Here is a 16767-nt window from a genome sequence, read left to right on the forward strand (position 1 = left end):
CCAGCGCAGGGCCTGGACGTGGTGCTCTCTCCAGGTCCCTTCCAGCCCTGCCTCGCTACGCCCCTCGCTCGGGGAATCAATCTCCTTCCAGGCCTCCCGAGGGAAGAGCAAGAGGCCTCCGGCAGACCCGGCTCCCCAGTCAGTAACGGCCACAGGCCACAGGCCGCCACAGTGCAAGGAGGAAAGGGCGTGAAAGGCACCGGTGTCCCCACAGATCCCCGTCTCGCTGGCTCAGCTTGGGTACACTCCCTGTTCTGCGTGGGCAGGCCAGGCAAGGTGCATTTCCCAGAATTCCCCATTCCCCAAGGCGCCCAGCACAACCCGAGAGCAGAGCATTGCTGGCACGAGGGGAGACAGGGACACGGAGCGTGGCCGACGAACCTTGTGAGGGGCACGGCTCGCGGCAGGGCCGGGGGCGTTACCTTGCCCAAGTGACGAAGCCTGGTTGCTAATGCAGGCGTCTGCCCGTCCGTCTGTCCGCCTGCCCATCCGTCCACCTCCCCGCCCGTCCGTCTGTCCGCCTGCCCATCCGTCCACCTCCCCGCCCGTCCGTCTGTCCGCCTGCCCATCCTTCCACCTCCCCGCCCGTCCGTCTGTCCGCCTGCCCATCCGTCCACCTCCCCGCCCGTCTGTCTGTCTGCCTGCCCATCCGTCCACCTCCCCGTCTGTCCGCCTGCCCATCCGTCCACCTCCCCGCCCGTCCGTCCACCTGCCCCCGTCCATCTGTCCGCCTGTCTGCTCGTCCATCTGTCCACCTGTCTGCTTGTTCATCCGTCCGCCTGTCTGCTCATCCATCCGTCCGCCTGCCCCCGTCCATCCGTCCACCTGCCCCCGTCCATCCGTCCGCCTGTCTGCTCGTTCATCCGTCCACCCATCCATCCGTCCGCCTGCCCCCGTCCATCCGTCCGCCTGCCCCCGTCCATCCGTCCGCCTGTCTGCTCGTTCATCCGTCCACCCATCCATCCGTCCGCCTGCCCCTGTCCATCCGTCCGCCTGCCCCCGTCCATCCGTCTGCCTGTCTGCTCGTTCATCCGTCCACTCATCCATCCGTCCGCCTGCCTGCCCGTCCATCCGTCCACCTGCCCATCCATCTGTCCGCCTGCCCGCCCATCCATCCATCCATCCGTCCACCCGCCTGTCCGTCCGTCCGTCCATCCGCCTGCCTGCCCTGGTCCATCCATCTACCTGCCTGCCTGTCCGTCTGCCTGCCCGTCCATCCATCCATCTGCTGATCCATCCACCCACCCATCCATGTGCCCTCCTGTCCATGTATCTGGCCACCCACCCACCCACCCGTCCGTTCATCCGTCCACCAATGGGAGTTTATTTCCCAGAGCCTGGGCCAGAGATTCAAATGAGGCAAGTAGAAGGGCTTGGAAGTGGGGGAGGGGTGCTACCGTTCAAAGCCTGGAGCCCAGAGTTCTCCTCCCCACCCGATCAGGTATCGCCCACCCGCTGGCCTGTGTATTGAGGGAGACGGAGCACATGGGCGAAATCAATACGGGCTCTATCTATCCTGGGGGCCAGCCCTGGGGGGTGAGGCCATGGCTGTGCTAACCGGGTGGCAGGGGCTCCATGTGTCCCCCGTTTCCTTCTTCCAGTTTGCCAATTTCCACCCCAGGCTGGCGGGCTCTGGAGTATTGTTGTACTTAACAGAAGCACTCGGGATCTTTTTCAGGGGCTAAGGCAACATGCCACATGTATTGATCAATACTGATCAGATGCATATGACACATCACACTCATGCACTCTCACACACACACACGCACACTCCATCATGTTGTTACCAGTAGTGGCTCCTCCTAACTGCACTGGCCAGGTGAGTTAGATGGGGGAGGGGTGGAGTCGGGCTTCTGCCGATCCGGATCGATGCTCCCATGTTGACAAGACGAAAACCCGGGATCCCTCTGCAAGATGCCTCCTATTTATGCCTCTCATACAGCCAATTAGTCATCAACTGGCCTTTCTTAATGCTGCTTCACAACGCACCATACACAACTACACACCGCACCATAATAACTCGAACTCAGGAACCAATCCTTGCAACAAACCTCGGTGCCAACTCTGCCCACATATATACACCAGCAACACCATCACAGGACCTAACCAGATCAGCCATACTCTCACTGGTACATTCTCCTGCACATCCACCAACGTAATATATGCCATCATGTGCCAACAATGCCCCACTGCTATATACATCGGCCAAACAGGACAGTCCCTACGTAAAAGAATCAATGGACACAAATCTGATATTAGGAATGGCAACATACAAAAACCTGTAGGGGAACACTTCAATCTTCCTGGACACACAATTGCAGATCTAAAAGTAGCCATCCTGCAGCAAAAAAACTTCAGGACCAGACTTCAAAGAGAAACTGCTGAGCTCCAGTTCATCTTTAAGTTTGACACAATCAACTCTGGATTAAACAAAGACTGTGAATGGCTCGCTAACTACAAAAGCAGCTTCTGCTCTCTTGGAATTCACACCTCCAGATCAGCTGCTAGAAGTGGGCCTCAACCTCCTTGACTGGATCCACCTCGTCATCTCCAGCCTGATCCTGGCCTGCATATTTATTCCTGCCTCTGGAAATTTCCACTACATGCATCTGACGAAGTGGGTCTTTGCCCACGAAAGCTTATGCTCCTACACTTCAGTTAGTCTCTAAGGTGCCACAGGACTCCTCGTCGCTTTTGCAGATTCAGACGAACACGGCGACCCCTCTGATGCTCCAGAGAGAGTTCTTCCAAGGGCAGGCACTTGCTGCTTGACTCCCAAGGCGTCTGTATGTTCAGTCTTCTTAACGAGCTCACTTTGCAGGTATTGTCTTGGGTCTGGCTCCCAGACCTTCTCCACCCTTGCAACTGCTGCTGGAGGCGCTCCCCTTTCATTCTCCATTCACACCACATTCATTTCAACAGGGCAATCAAGGAAAGGGGAGAGCTCAAAAGACATTTTTTTCTTACAAGATCTATGTATCTTAATACAATGTTATAGGAGAAATGTTACAGAGATTCTATACAGAGATTCACTTAACAAAGATAGATCAAAAAAGACAAGATCTTAATACAAAATATAATATCACAGGGCTTTCGCCACAATATCCCCTGCAGGCTGGCTCCGGGGCACAGCCTATCACCTCGCAGACAGGCAGAGAAATGCTCCCGCTGCTCTGCTCCGCTGGGCCGACAAGCAAGGCTCCCGGTCGCTAGACAAGAAAGAGGAAGGGGGCCGTGGGCTCCCTCCCCGGACAGCGAGGGAATAAACAGCCTGGCGAGCAGCGACAGAGCAACGCTGGCTGGAGCAGCTCTGGGGAACTTCAGGGTGAAGTGGCTGAGTTGCTAATTAAAACCTCATTGACACCACGTCTGTGCTGACGGCCTGGAAGATGACACGGGCTGTACCCGTCTGAGGGCCTGGAAGATGACACAGGCTGTACCCGTCTGAGGGGCGGCAGGAATGCTTCGCTGAGGGCCTGGAAGATGACACGGGCTGTACCCGTCTGAGGGGCGGCAGGAATGCTTCACTGAGGGCCTGGAAGATGACACGGGCTGTACCCGTCTGAGGGCCTGGAAGATGACACAGGCTGTACCCGTCTGAGGGCCTGGAAGATGACACGGGCTGTACCCGTCTGAGGGGCGGCAGGAATGCTTCGCTGAGGGCCTGTCCAGCCAGCCTCACGTCAGTCCTGGGCACACAGGGGAGCAGTGTGAAAACCTGGGAAGGGCTGACAAGCGCAGCTTTGGAAGAGGGAGATCGGGGCAAGCGCTACCAGAGCGATTTCAGCGCCAACGCAGAGCAGGTTGACACGATGTGTTAGGACTCTCAATAAGCTTTGCCGCCATTTCTCACACGGTGCTAGTAAGGAATCAATGTCGTAGCAGGGGAGAGGGGAGGTTCTGTCACGGGTGGGAAGCTGGGGAAGAGACACGACTCCACAAACGAGCACAGCTCCGCACTCCTCACGAAGAGCCTACAAAAGCAAACAGCAGGCAGGCCGTGGAGAAAAGCAAGCCAGGGCAAGGGAGTCTTTACTTGTCAGTCTTCAGAGAGTCTGACGATAAGACGCCAACGGTTCAGGGTTATTTTAAAAGCAGCTTGATGATCTCCTTTTAATTACTTCAGCATTTCAGAATGAAAATTCCAAGGAGTCTTGGTACTCTGAGTTAGACATAAGCGCTACCTGGCGGGTTGGGATCTATCAGGCAAATGCCTCGTTAAACTTGTTTTGTAAAACAAGTTATTTATTTAAGAGCTAATTCAGGGGAGCAAAGAGTGAACACAAATGAGGCAGGTCTATTGATCTGAGAATGTTTGAAACTGAACTTAGTTGGTGCCCGTGAACTCAGAACAAGGCGCTAAACTGACCTAATGTCAGATTTCGCTCAGGCTCTGGACAAGGTAGGTGGGGCTGGCTCTGGGCCCCCTGGGAGGGGCTGGGAATCAGGCAGAGGGGGCAGCACTGGGGTAGCCTGCCTCACCCAGCCCTCAGTGCCACCCAGACCGCATCGCACAGGTCTCCAGCTGTTTCTGTGGTAGTGATGGCTGCCGGGAACCCCAGGCCCCTTTAAATCACTGGGCCCCAGGGCAGCTCCCCCCTTGTCCTCTCGTGGGCAGCACAGTCTGCGTGCATGCAATCTGGCACTCTCCGGCCCAGCTCATCAGGCACTATGCAACAGCCACGTTGGGGAACCTCGTCCCTACGACATGAGTTCAGTCTCACGGGCTAAGACTGGGGAAACAAAGGGTGTTCAAACTCCTCCCCGATCCCAAGTCCCAACCCCGCTCCAAGGCAGCTGGAACATTCGGCTGGGGTGAAAGGGCGAGTAGCACTCAGCCGCAAAGCACGGCCGCTGGGCTGGAGCCAGTGAGCCAGCAGGGTGCGGCTTGGCGTGGCCGGCGTGTGCTCTCCTGGTGCGGGGAGCTCAGGTGTGGGAGAGATGCCCATGGTACAGCCCAGGCACGCAACACCGGGCGGGTGCGTGTGTGGTTTGAGGCTCGTCCCAGGAACTGCTCTGGTGGCCAGCGGGCAGAGACAGTGCACCACACACAGACCCCAGGCTGCTGCTGCCCAGCTTTGGGTGGGGGACCCGTGGAGAACCCCGTTGGGCAGGGCAGTTGGGGGGCAGAGAGCTCAATTGGGTAGGTCAATTGGGGGACAGAGGGTCCAGTTGGGCAGGGCAGTTGGGGGGCAGAGAGCTCAATTGGGTAGGTCAATTGGGGGACAGAGGGTCCGGTTGGGCAGGGCAGTTGGGGGGCAGAGGGCTTGGGGGGCAGAGGGCTCAATTGTGTAGGTAAATTGGGGGGCAGAGAGTCCAGTTGGGGGGCAGAGGGTCCAGTTGGGCAGGGCAGTTGGGGGGCAGAGGGTCCAGGGGGGCAGGGCAGCTGGGGGGCAGAGGGTCCAGTTGGGCAGGGCAGTTGGGGGGCAGAGGGTCCAGGGGGGCAGGGCAGCTGGGGGGCAGAGGGTCCAGTTGGGCAGGGCAGTTGGGGGGCAGAGGGCCCGGGGGGCAGGGCGGCTGGGGGGCAGAGGGTCCAATTGGGCAGGGCAGTTGGGGGGCAGAGGGCCCGGGGGGCAGGGCGGCTGGGGGGCAGAGGGTCCAATTGGGCAGGGCAGTTGGGGGGCAGAGGGCCCGGGGGGCAGGGCGGCTGGGGGGCAGAGGGTCCAGTTGGGCAGGGCAGTTGGGGGGCAGAGGGCCCGGGGGGCAGGGCGGCTGGGGGGCAGAGGGTCCAGTTGGGGGGCAGAGGGCCGGGCTGGGCAGGATGGTAAGAGGAAAGGGCAGGGGGGGCTCTGGCTCAGACAGGGCCCCCTCCCCCCCGCAGCACTGGGAGGGGGATGGCGGAAGGGAGTCCTGGAACTGCCCCACCCTCCTGTCCTCTAAGGCCCCTCCCTTGAGCCCCGCCCCTTCACCGCTATGCCCCGCCCCTGACGCCATCCGATGCAACGTGCTTGGGTCAAAGGCGCACTTCCCGCCTCGACAGCCATTGGCCGGCCTCTCAGCCAATCCGAAGAGGAGCACGACGCCCCGCCCACTGACTTCTCAGCCAGTAAGGGGGCGTCCATGGGACGTCCAGCTCGCCCCGCCCTCGGCCCCTCAGCCAATCCGGGTGCCCGCGGCTCGCCGCCCGCCTGTGCTTCTCCGAGGAGCGAGCTCCCGGGAGGCCGCTGGGCCGTGGCCATGCGGAGGGCGCTGGGGGCCGGGGCCGGGGCCGGGGCCGGGGCGCTGCTCGCGCAGGCGGCGGCGGGGCCGAGCGGGCGGGCGGGGCTCCGGCTCCTTGCCGAGGCGGGGTGGCGCAGGGCCGCGTTACTACGGCAACCAGGGGCCGGGGGCGGGGCGGCGCCGGCCGGAAGTGACGCCCCGGAAGGCGGGCGCCGCGGGAAGCACGTGGCGGCGCAGGCCGGCCCCGACGCGCCCGGCTTGCTGCCCATGGTGGAGGCGTTCTGCGGGCGCGCGGTGCACGTGGCCGAGGCCGACCTGGTGCAGAAGCTGCGCAGCTCGCGGCCCGCCCAGGAGAAGCGGCAGTGGGTGCAGGGCATCCTGGAGAGCATCCAGCGCTGCAGCCACGTGCTCGAGGTCTCCATCCCCGTGCGGCGCGACAGCGGCCACTGGGAGGTGGTGGAGGGCTGGCGGGCCCAGCACAGCCAGCACATGCTGCCCTGCAAAGGGGGTAAGGGCCCGCCGGACCGGCTGGTGCCTGTGGCCCTGGGAGCGGCACTAGACCGAGCGGATTCTTAGCGGTTCCTCGACTATCGATAGTCCCGGGGGCGGCGCTGGCAGCCAGTGCGCTCGGCCCCCCCCCCCCCCCAGGAGCCTCCTGATGCTGCGCTGCTGCCTTGGTACAGGGCAGTGCAGGGTGCCAGGCGGGAGCTGGTCCGTGCAGGGAGCCAGTTTAAAAACCAGCTCCCCTCGCGGGCCGGCTGCCTCTCACCTTGTGATACAGGGCAGTGCAGGGTGCCAGGTGGGAGCTGGTCCGTGCAGGGAGCCAGTTTAAAAACCAGCTCCCCTCGCGGGCCGGCTGCCTCTCACCTTGTGATACAGGGCAGCAGCCCCAGTCCAGGAGAGGGCTGAGCTGGACCTGGCATGAGCGAGAGCTGAGCTGGGCTGCCTGCCCACCTGGGTCCTAATACACTTTGAATGCAGAGCTGCTGCAGGGTGGGTCCTAGACCTGGTGTGAGCCAGGCTGCTGGCCAGCCTGCTAAACAATTTACTGGCCAAGAGAAGGGGGGGGGCAATTGTGTGTAGTCTGCAGCATTAACCTATCAGCTTTTGCTTATTGGTTAATCGACTCCACTGTTACATCCCTACCGAGTGGTGGCCAGTCTGAGCTAGTGACTAGGTGCTGCCACTGCAGAAAGTTTGGGCCCTTCTGAGTGTCCTTTGTGTCACTGGCTTGTAGGGACGTGAAAGGTTAACTGGTAAGCATCGCCCTTAACGGGTGGGGGGCGCAGGCGGGGCTGCTCCAGCCCAGCTATGGGAGGGGAGTGCTCTAGCCCACCTGAGGTGGAGCCGCCTGCCTTAATTGGGTAACTGGTTAAAGGTCACGGGTAGCCCGTTTACAGCCCTGCTGGCTTGGTGGCTCTGCAGATCGTTTTCATTTGTGTCTGCCTGTCCACAGGGGTTCGCTTCAGCGAGTCAATTAACATCGATGACATAAAAGCCCTGGCAGCCTTAATGACGTACAAATGTGCTGTGGTGGGTAAGTCATGAGAGCGGGGGCCCCCTGGGCTCTGCAGTGGGGCTTGGGCAGTGCCCTACCGCTCCCCTCCCCCCCCCCCCGGGAGAGTCCGTTCAGTGCTCGGCCAAGGGGCTGCGCGTCGTGTGCGAGGATGGGCGCTGTTAGTGGTGCAGATTGCGTGGGGGGGCAGGACTCAAGAGCCTAAAGGCCCATTGCTCTGAGTTTGCGTTGCCCCGGTACTCTTGAGTGGTGGGCTCAGGCTGTTTGGCTCCGGCTGGAGAGCTGCCGTGCTCTGAGGGGTAACGTGCACTGCCCTGTAGTGAAGTGGTTACGGAGCTTGCGCTACCCAAGGCAGTCTGGAGCCGTGTGAGTTGGCGTATCTCTGGGCATAAGGCTGGGATGATTTGCTGATGCTCCCTCTGCGTAACCGCTGCGTATCTAGAGAGCCTTCGTGCAGCTGCACATGCTGAGGGCTGTGATCACCCTGCCTAGAGGGCTGCTTGTCGGTGACTTAGCACTGGGCACAGTGGGCCGGCAGTCCCAGGCGTGCCCCAGATGTCCTGGCACCGGGGTTTCACTGAACTACTTTGTCTCCTGGGGTTGGTGCTGCTGGTGACGTTTGTGACTGGTGCAGGTGCACTAACCGTTCCGCTCAGGACCTGGTCCTTCCTGCCAGATGTAGTTCTGGAGGCCGCGAGTGGCTGCTCCGGTTACCAGCCATACTTGGCATGGTGTTAGCGCCCGTCTGGATCAAAGCCCCCCCAGGAGTCGGCTCAGCCCCTCGTCCCAGCCGCACGCGCTAGCAGAGAAGGCGTGCCTCTCGCTGACTGGCTGCCTGGCATCTTGCAGATGTTCCTTTTGGCGGCGCCATGGCTGGGGTGAAGATTGACCCGAAGAAGTATTCGGTGAGTCGGCCTTGTTCTCTTGTTCCTGCTCCGCTTGCCCGGGATTCTTGCAGCTGTTCCTCAGCGTGCCCAGCCCGAGGGGACACTGACAAGCAAGGCAGCGGCACTGGTGGCGCACAGCGTTCCCTCCAACCTTTTTCGTCCACATGCAGAATACATGATTTGATGTGCACCGTCAGTGGAAACACAAACCTAACGGGCCGCACGAGCACCCTGCTCAGGGAAGCTGGTGCGGAGCGGCTCTCTGGGGGCTGTGAAAAGCAGGTTTATGGTTCAGGCGGGAGGTGACACAGCACACGTGTGTGGAGTTGGGGCTGCCCCTGTAACGTGTATGGCAGCGGCTGGGTGCCATGCCTGGGGTGTTTGCATGTCTCTTGGGGCCCCCAGTACTGGCTGAATGTTGGTGTTCTTCCACAGGAAGGCGAGCTGGAGAAAATAACAAGGCAGTTCACAGTGGAAATAGCCAAGAAAGGATTTATAGGTGAGGGTGGCTCCTTCCCACATGTTCCTCTTGGGCGGGATGAAAACCAGCTGCTTTGCAAAGGAGCCAAGGGAACCGAGTGGCTAGGTGTGCTGAGGTCCCTGCGCCCCATAGCGATGGACGTTGCCTTGTGGTTTCCTGGTCTGGAGCCACGTGTGTTCACCTGGCTCGTCCTCAGACTGACCAACTGCCAGGCTAAGAGCCCAGCCTTTAGGTCTGTGTTTGTACAGCCCCACGCACCAGAGGTCTGTCCAGGGCCAGGCTCCTAGGCGCTCCAGCAGTACAGATAGCAGCAGATTCGTGGCCTTTGCGTTCCACGCGATCCCCTGGGCGCGTGGGGAGTCTAAAGCTTTGTAGTTCCTCCTCCCTTTCATGTGACCTACCGCTCAAGGGGGAGTTGTGGCAACGCAGAGCTCTTGGCGGGTGAGGATTGGGAAGAGGCCTGGCAAAGCCCCCGGGCAGGGAAGCTGGGTGACCGGAGTGGGGAGGAAATGTCATGTTGCAGACGGGCCCTTGTTCGACTCAGCAGCCTGGGCTGAACTGGCCTTCGGCAGCCCAGGCAGGGTAACTCGTCTGGGCAGACTGAACGGGAAGGGCCCAGAACTGACAGCTCTGGTGCCCGGGCAGGGCCTGGAACGGATGTTGCTGCTCCAGACGTAAACACGGGGGAAAGGGAGATGTCCTGGATGGTCGACACCTACTCCCGCACGCTGGGCTACAAGGTAACACTGGCGTTAGACCCCTGGGGACGGCGCGGCTTTGTGGGGGGCAGCCCGTTCCCCGGCCGGCTGGGTGGCCTGATGCGGAGCTCCGCCCGGCGTGGGGAAGGCGCTGAATGGCGGTGACAAGAAAACTGCTTTATTTTTCCAGGACTGGGCTGTGAGGGGCAAGGAAAGCCTAAGGCAGGACTGGGGAACCTCCGGCCCGGCCCCCGGCTTGCCTGGATCTGGCCCCTGGGGCTCAGGGGCCCCCTAGCACTGGGGACCCCATGCTGGCGTTTCAACCCCCTGCCTCCCCACTGCAGGGATGGAGCACGCACAATCTACCAGACTGGGCCCTCTAGGCTCTGGGGTGGGAGGGAAATGTGGGGAGCGTCTGTCTCCTCAGTCGGGGGCCACAGCGAGGGCTTTGGGTTTTGTTTCTCAATTGCTCGTGGTGCCCAATAGATTCCCACGTGGGCCAGTGGCCCTCAACCCAAAAACGGTCTGTCTCTGTTCTCCCCGCCCCCTCTGGTCCAGCTGGGCAGGACGAGGGCTTGAGAGTTGCTCTCTCCTTGGATGGCAGGATATCAACGCCCACGCCTGCGTGACAGGGAAGCCCATCAGTCAGGGTGGAATCCACGGGCGGGTGTCTGCCCCAGGCCGGGGCCTGCTGCACGGCATTGAGAACTACATCAACAGCGCCACGTATATGGACCTCATTGGCCTGAGCCCCGGCTTCCCCGGCAAGACCTTCGTGTTGCAGGTAAGCACTGGGCAGGGCTTGTTTCGTTGCTGCCATCTCGCTGGAGTCAGCGGCTTTGCTCCTCCTTCCTTGCAGACGCAGGCTAATTTGTCTTTCGGGTTCAGCTGCAGCCCTGTCTCCCAACCCCCCCCTCGGCCGCTGAGAACACAGATGGGGAGACAGTTGGCCTCAACAGCTGACACCCTGCTGCTCTGTGAATTGTGCTGTGGGCTGGTGCAGCCTCCTGCGTTAGCCTAGGACCATCCCCAGTGCCGCTCGCGAGGCATTTAATACCTTGGAAACAAATCCTGTTGCAGGGACCCGTTGCCTGCTGATTTAGCGGCTGAAGCCAGATGCTCACAGTTCGGTGCCTGCAACTGTGCCCTGCTAGGTTCCCCTCTGAGGTACCGGCAGGAACAAGTAAGGCCCATGTCCGGCCCCAGATAGCAACCCCTAAAATCCAGAGCCCTGGTCACTTACGAGTAACGAGCAATGCCTGCGCTTCAGTAAATCCACTGAGACAGCCTCTCCTTCCTGCTCTCTCCAGCCCCGCAAACACGCTGCTTCATCCCTGACTGGTTTCCCCGGTGCCTCTGTCTGAAGGTGGGCTTTTGCCGTGCTCACCAGACAACTCGGCTCCTTGCGGCCCCGCGTCTCCTCCCTCCGCACCAGGGACGCGGCGGGCTTGTTGCTAGCGTCAGCAGCTCCGCTCCCTGGCAGCGAGCTGGGCTCTGGCTTGTCCCGTGCCTGGCCTTGTGGACTAGTGCAGAGAGCATGTGCTGTGCCCCTTGGAGGCCGGCTGCAGTGGAAGAGACGGCTACGGTAGGGCAGGGAGTTGGTGACTAAACACCAGGTGCCCGGCTACCGCAAAATAGAGACTGACCGAGTGAGATGGGTGAACTTTGCATCTTGGAGACCTCCCTGATTATGGAGCTGCGGAGTTTGAAACAAATGGGGGGGGGGCTGGCGCTTCACGCTGGGCTCTCAGGCTCTCTGCAGACTTGGGAAGGCAGCGGTTGCAGACTGCAGGGCCTCAGACTGCATTAGTTCCACTCCACTCCTGTTCTCCAGCCAATCTGTGCGACCGTAAGGGCTACAGACAGCTGGGTTTTAAAGACGCTGCCATTGTGTGGGGAGAACTCCATGGAACTGGGGAGTCTGCGGTAGCCATTGAAATGGGTAAACGGTAAGCATGGGCTTATCGGTTACCCAAACGGCTACACGTGGCTCCCTGTCTGGCTCCCGGGGGGCCGGCTGCCACCTCGTGCTGCTGCCTCGGTGCCAGTGTAAAAAGCTGGCTCCTGATGCGCACTGTCTCCCAGAGAGCTGACTGCTGCCCGGACACTGACTGAGCTCGGATTCGGCGCTGTCTGCCCGGGCCATGGGCTTGGGGTGCTGCTGGGGTCCAGCTGCATGTTTAACCAACAGCCGAGGGAGGCGTGGCACGCCCTGCTGGGCGCCGGTGCGGAGATGCCCGGGCTGGCCCTTGGGCCATGTAGCATGGGGAAGTCCTGTTCCTACGTGTTCTCAGCCTGGTCTCCTTTGCGACCAGCGACTCGTGTCTGGCACTGCCGCCCTTTGCGCCAGTCTGTGGAAATATGGAGCTGCTGGCGTTTTTAGCAGCCACGTGGCTATGCGTGGGGGCAGGCAGGAGCCGGTTACAAGCGTGTCCCTGTGCGTACGGAGTCCCGCCCCCGTGCGGCTGCCTCTGCTAGAGAAGCAGCAGCATGTGGGAGACGGGGAGGGGGCTGGCTTAAAGGGATAGTGAGCCTTGGCTAATGCACGTTCTGGGCCGATGAAGCAGAGGAGGAGAGGCCCATGGCTGCTCTCTGAAAGCCCCTGACCCTGGCTTGCACCTGAGCTAGGATCCGGGGGCGAAGACCCGTCGGAAGAGGATGGGCTCTGCCATTACCTGCAATAATGCCTCCTCCCTCTGGGTTCCTGGAAGTTGAGAGGGCAGGCTCGAGAGAGTGAGAGCTCTAAGGTCTAGCCTGCCTGGGGAAGGCCCGTGGCAGGCGTTGGCCTGGCTGTTCTCTGGGTGCGTTACGTTGCACCCCCAGCTCCGGGGCAGGGAGCCAGCCAGCTGCAGCGCTGGGCTGCGTGGCTGTCCCTGTCACTGAGCAGCGCCAGGCTGGCTGCCCTGCAGCAGACTCCGGCTAGTGGTGCTCGTGGAGCCAGAGCGAGCAGTGACGCTGGGTCCCCAGCTCTAGACACGGCCCAGGGGCTCGGCTTCGTGGCTGTTTGGGTCCCCCCGTGGCAGCTCTCCCATCCCTCCTCTAGGGCTTTGGCAACGTGGGCTTCCACGCCATGCGGTACCTGCACCGCTACGGAGCACGCTGCGTGTGCGTCGGGGAGGTGGATGGTGCCATTTACAACCCCAGGGGGATCAATCCCACGGAGCTAGGAGACTACAAGCAGGTACGGCCACTGTGGTCCCGCTCGACGGGGCGGGGGCAGCCCGGTCCCAGACGCAGGAGAGAGGTGGGGCACTGCCGAACTGTGCTTGTCCCCCAGGAGCACGGCACCATCACCGGTTTCCCCAAAGCAGAGCCTTACGAAGGCTGCATCTTCGAGGTGCCTTGCGACATTCTCATCCCAGCGGCTGTTGAGAAGCAGCTGACGAAGGAGAACGCGCATCGGGTCAAAGCCAAGGTACAGCGTGCAAAGAGCAGCCCTGCCCATCCGGAGGCTGCTGCCCTGGCCCCGAGGAGCAGCGTTTGGCCCTCCGGATGTGTGTAAACGGCCCGGTTTAGACGCACGCTGAGCCCAGTGTCCGGGGGGTCTGGACAGACTGGCTCGTGAGAGCACAGATAAGCATTCTCGCACGGATAAGCATCCTTGTGGGGCGGGGGCGAGTCGCTGCGGCGGCCTCCAGGCTCCGGTTGCCTTATGGAAACCTGGGTTTCAGGCTTATGGGGTGAGTCAGCCCCTCACGTCTCGCTGCAGCTGGGAGCAGGAGGGACTGTGCGTCTCCCAGCCAACTAACCCGCCCGGGGCAGGGGAAGGCCCCGGGAGCCACAGAGGGCGAAGGAGACGGAGACGGGCACAGGCACCAAAAGGGACACGGGGAAGCTGCTGGCCAAATCTCCCTGCGATCCCGGAAGCAGGACGCCCTGGAGCCCGCGGTGGCAGCACGTACCCATGCTGCGGCGGAGCCCGCGGTGGCAGCACGTACCCATGCTGCGGCGGAGCCCGCGGTGGCAGCACGTACCCATGCTGCGGCGGAGCCCGCGGTGGCAGCACGTACCCATGCTGCGGCGGAGCCCGCGGTGGCCGCTGCCAGCTGGGAAAGCTGCGGGAAATGGCCCTTCTGGGGAGGAGGGAGCAGGGCTGTGGCAAGTCTCCTGTTGCGACAGCAGCCCTGTGCCCACCTCCCGGCCGTTTGTGCTTCCAGATCATCGCCGAAGCCGCCAACGGCCCCACGACCCCGGCAGCCCACGAGATCTTCCTGGCGAGAAACATCCTCGTCATCCCGGTACGGCGGGCGCATCCCTCCCCGGCCTGGCGGGATGGCCCAGCGGGCTCCCTCTCCCAGCATCGCTTTGCTGGAGCTGGCGGGCGGGCGAGGGCCAAGCGGGGCTGCGTGGGCGGTGCCCGCACTGTGGAGCTGCCCAGAGTCCAGGAGTGCGTGGGCTGCCTCTCTCCCTGTTGCACCGTCCCGCCACGCTGCCCCGAATAGTGCCCCAGGCACCCGAGGGCAGGGCCAGGCTCCTCGCTGTCAATCGCAGGGTTCTCCGCAGTCAGTCGTGGGGCCACCGGCACTCCCTTGCACCCGGCGGCGTGCCTGCCTTGTGCCCTTTTCCCACCGGCTCAGGCTCACTCCTTGCCCCAGCGCCGCCCAGGGAAGTGGGACCCCACCCCACGCTTCCCCCCTCCCTCCCGTTTGGCTGAGAGACGCAGCTGGGCCCAGCGGGAAGGATGGCCGTGTCTGCCCCCGGCTGTGCTCCGAGCCTGTACTGCGAGGTTCCAGACCCCGTGCAGCCGGCGCGGTGGCTGCCCTTTGACAGCACTCTGGGGGCTGAGTCCCTCGTCCGTTCTGGGCCCCACGTGGCCAGGAACCTGCCCCAGCGGCACCGCTCTGCCCAGCTCCATGGGAGCACGCCGGACACGCCCGCTCCTGCCCCCGGCCAGCTCTGCAGGGCCACAGCGTCCCCTCCTGCCCACCGCTGGAAGCAGCCTCCCGGGCTCTGATTCCTGCCTCGCAGTGGGCAAGGGCCCTAACGCCAGGGGCTGTGGGGAAGGGCTCTGCGCAGTCACAGGCTGGCCTGGAGCCCGCCTCTCCCCGCAGGACCTGTACGTGAACGCGGGCGGCGTGACCGTCTCCTTCTTCGAGTGGCTGAAGAACCTGAACCACGTCAGCTACGGGCGCCTCACCTTCAAGTACGAGCGGGACTCCAACTACCACCTGCTGATGTCTGTGCAGCAGAGCCTGGAGCGGACCTTCCGCAAGGGCAGCGGGGAGATCCCCATCATCCCCTCCCCCGAGTTCCAGGCCAGGGTGGCGGTAAGTGTGGCTGGGCAGGGGCAGGGCCTCCCTTCTGGGCATTGGCGTGGCAAAGGCCAAGGCAGCTCTGAGGGCTGCCCACATGGTGTCTAGCAGGGAGGAATGACCAGTGCACAACACCCCCCCCCCCCCCCCCCGAAGCAGGCTGCTGCACCTGGGGGGGACACGGAGCTGGCTCCATCTGCGGCCCTTTGCCCCGGATCGCTGGCGTGGCAGGGCCCAGGCACGTGCTGAGCAGGCCAGAAGGGCGAGGGAGCAGGGGCAGGGCGGTGCCAGCTGCGGGCCCAGTGGGCAGCTCCCTTGGAGGGGAGCGGAGCGTCGGGGCCCTGCTGAGCTTCCCAGGCAGCCTGCGCTTTGGCCGGCGGCTGGGTCTGGAGGTTCCTGGGGCCGGGGCGAGAGCCCATGGTGCTGGCTGTGGCTGCACGGAGCAGGAGGCGGGCAGGCCGCCGGGCTGCCCCCGGCTCGATGCTGGGGGGGGCAGCGCTGCTCCCTCGTGCCCACAAGGGATTCATTGGTTCCCCCTTGCAGGGGGCCTCCGAGAAGGACATCGTGCACTCGGGCCTGGCCTACACGATGGACCGCTCGGCCCAGGTAGGTGCCTCTGTCCCCAGGCGGCGTGTGCCTCTCCCTGTCTGCTGCACCCAGGGGCGCCCGCAGGGAGGGCCTGGACTAAGCGGCTCTGACTGACCCCGGGCCCTGCTCAGAGCGTGCCCGGGGGGGCGCCAGAGAACGGCTGGCCTTGGGCGCTCCCAGCCAGCCCTCTGCAGCTTGGGCCCCTCTGGCCACGTGCTTCCCAGGGCTGCTCGGGTGAGTGAGGCCTGCTGGCGTCAGCCCCTCCCAGGGCCCTGGCACGGCCTCCCTGCTGTGCCCAGACGGGGAGTCGAGACTGACGCCTGGCGCTGCTGGTGGAGAGGCTGCAGGCCCTCCCAGTGTCTGGGCCCCAGGGGCAGCCCTGAGCCTCCCCGCTTCCCAGCCTGGCTTCCGCCAGGCTCACCCGTGGCCTGCGCTGTCTGTTTGCTAGCAAATCATGGAGATGGCCTCGCGCTACGGCCTGGGCTTGGACCAGAGGACGGCCGCCTACCTGTGCGCCATCGAGAAGGTGTTCCGGGTGTACAGCGAGGCTGGGTTTGCGTACTGACAGCTGTGCCGCCCCGCCCTGCCCCGGAGAGACCCTCGCGGGGGCAGGGCATCCTCTGGACGTGCCCGCCTTCTGCCTGAGTGCCGCCGTGGCAGCGCCCCCCCGCTGGGGGCTCAGCATTTGCTCCGTGGCAGCGCCAGGGCCGAGTCTAGAGCGGGCGGGATGATGCTGTAGCACTGCGCCCAGGGGACTCCAGGCATCCGGACTGGGCCCTGGAGCCGGCCGCAGCTCGCCGGCCTCCCCTCCCGCTCCGCCCGCTCCTGAGTGGTGTGAGCGCTAGTCACGCTCCTGCTGGCGCAGCCCCTCGGCAGACGGGCACTGGCTGGGAAATCCGGCGAGCAGGCCAGCACGGGGTGAGCTGGGCAGGGGGCTGCAGGCCCTGGTGCGGGTGGGCTTGGGGCTGTGCAGCAGGGCCTGGGCGCGTGGCGGAAGCGGGTGGGGCCTTTGAACCAGCTGGTGCTTGCTTGTCAGAAGTAAAGTTCTGCCTTTGCGGAGGAGCCGTGTGGCCGCGTCCGGGGGTTGCAGCCAGGGTGGGCGGGGAGCAGCCAGCCCGGCGGCAGAGAGGCAGCGGTGAGAAGCGCGCCAGGCAGAGCGCCAGGCAGAGCACCAGCCCCCGGCCCA

The 16767-nt window shown here is 63.2% G+C and overlaps 1 protein-coding gene across 4 annotated transcripts; it reads left to right on the top strand.

Moving 5' to 3' along the window:
* The first annotated feature begins 6091 nt into the window (after nucleotides 1-6091).
* On the top strand, nucleotides 6092-16522 carry LOC102449651 (glutamate dehydrogenase, mitochondrial). 4 transcript variants are annotated; one of them, XM_075900710.1, is made up of 12 exons: nucleotides 6092-6667; nucleotides 7616-7696; nucleotides 8525-8580; nucleotides 8998-9061; nucleotides 9689-9783; nucleotides 10346-10525; nucleotides 12785-12922; nucleotides 13019-13156; nucleotides 13899-13979; nucleotides 14793-15008; nucleotides 15537-15599; nucleotides 16030-16522. In XM_075900710.1, the coding sequence occupies exons 1-12, from the start codon at nucleotides 6178-6180 to the stop codon at nucleotides 16144-16146; spliced, it is 1719 nt and encodes a 572-aa protein (XP_075756825.1). In that variant the 5' UTR covers nucleotides 6092-6177; the 3' UTR covers nucleotides 16147-16522. The 4 variants fall into 4 exon arrangements, with proteins under 4 accessions (XP_075756825.1, XP_075756826.1, XP_075756828.1 ...); XM_075900711.1 differs by lacking the exon at nucleotides 12785-12922; XM_075900712.1 differs by lacking the exon at nucleotides 13019-13156 and having other exon boundaries at nucleotides 6093-6667.
* Nucleotides 16523-16767: the final 245 nt, after the last annotated feature.

Source organism: Pelodiscus sinensis, chromosome 17 (genome assembly GCF_049634645.1).
Source record: "Pelodiscus sinensis isolate JC-2024 chromosome 17, ASM4963464v1, whole genome shotgun sequence".
Classification (NCBI taxonomy): Eukaryota; Metazoa; Chordata; order Testudines; family Trionychidae; genus Pelodiscus; species Pelodiscus sinensis.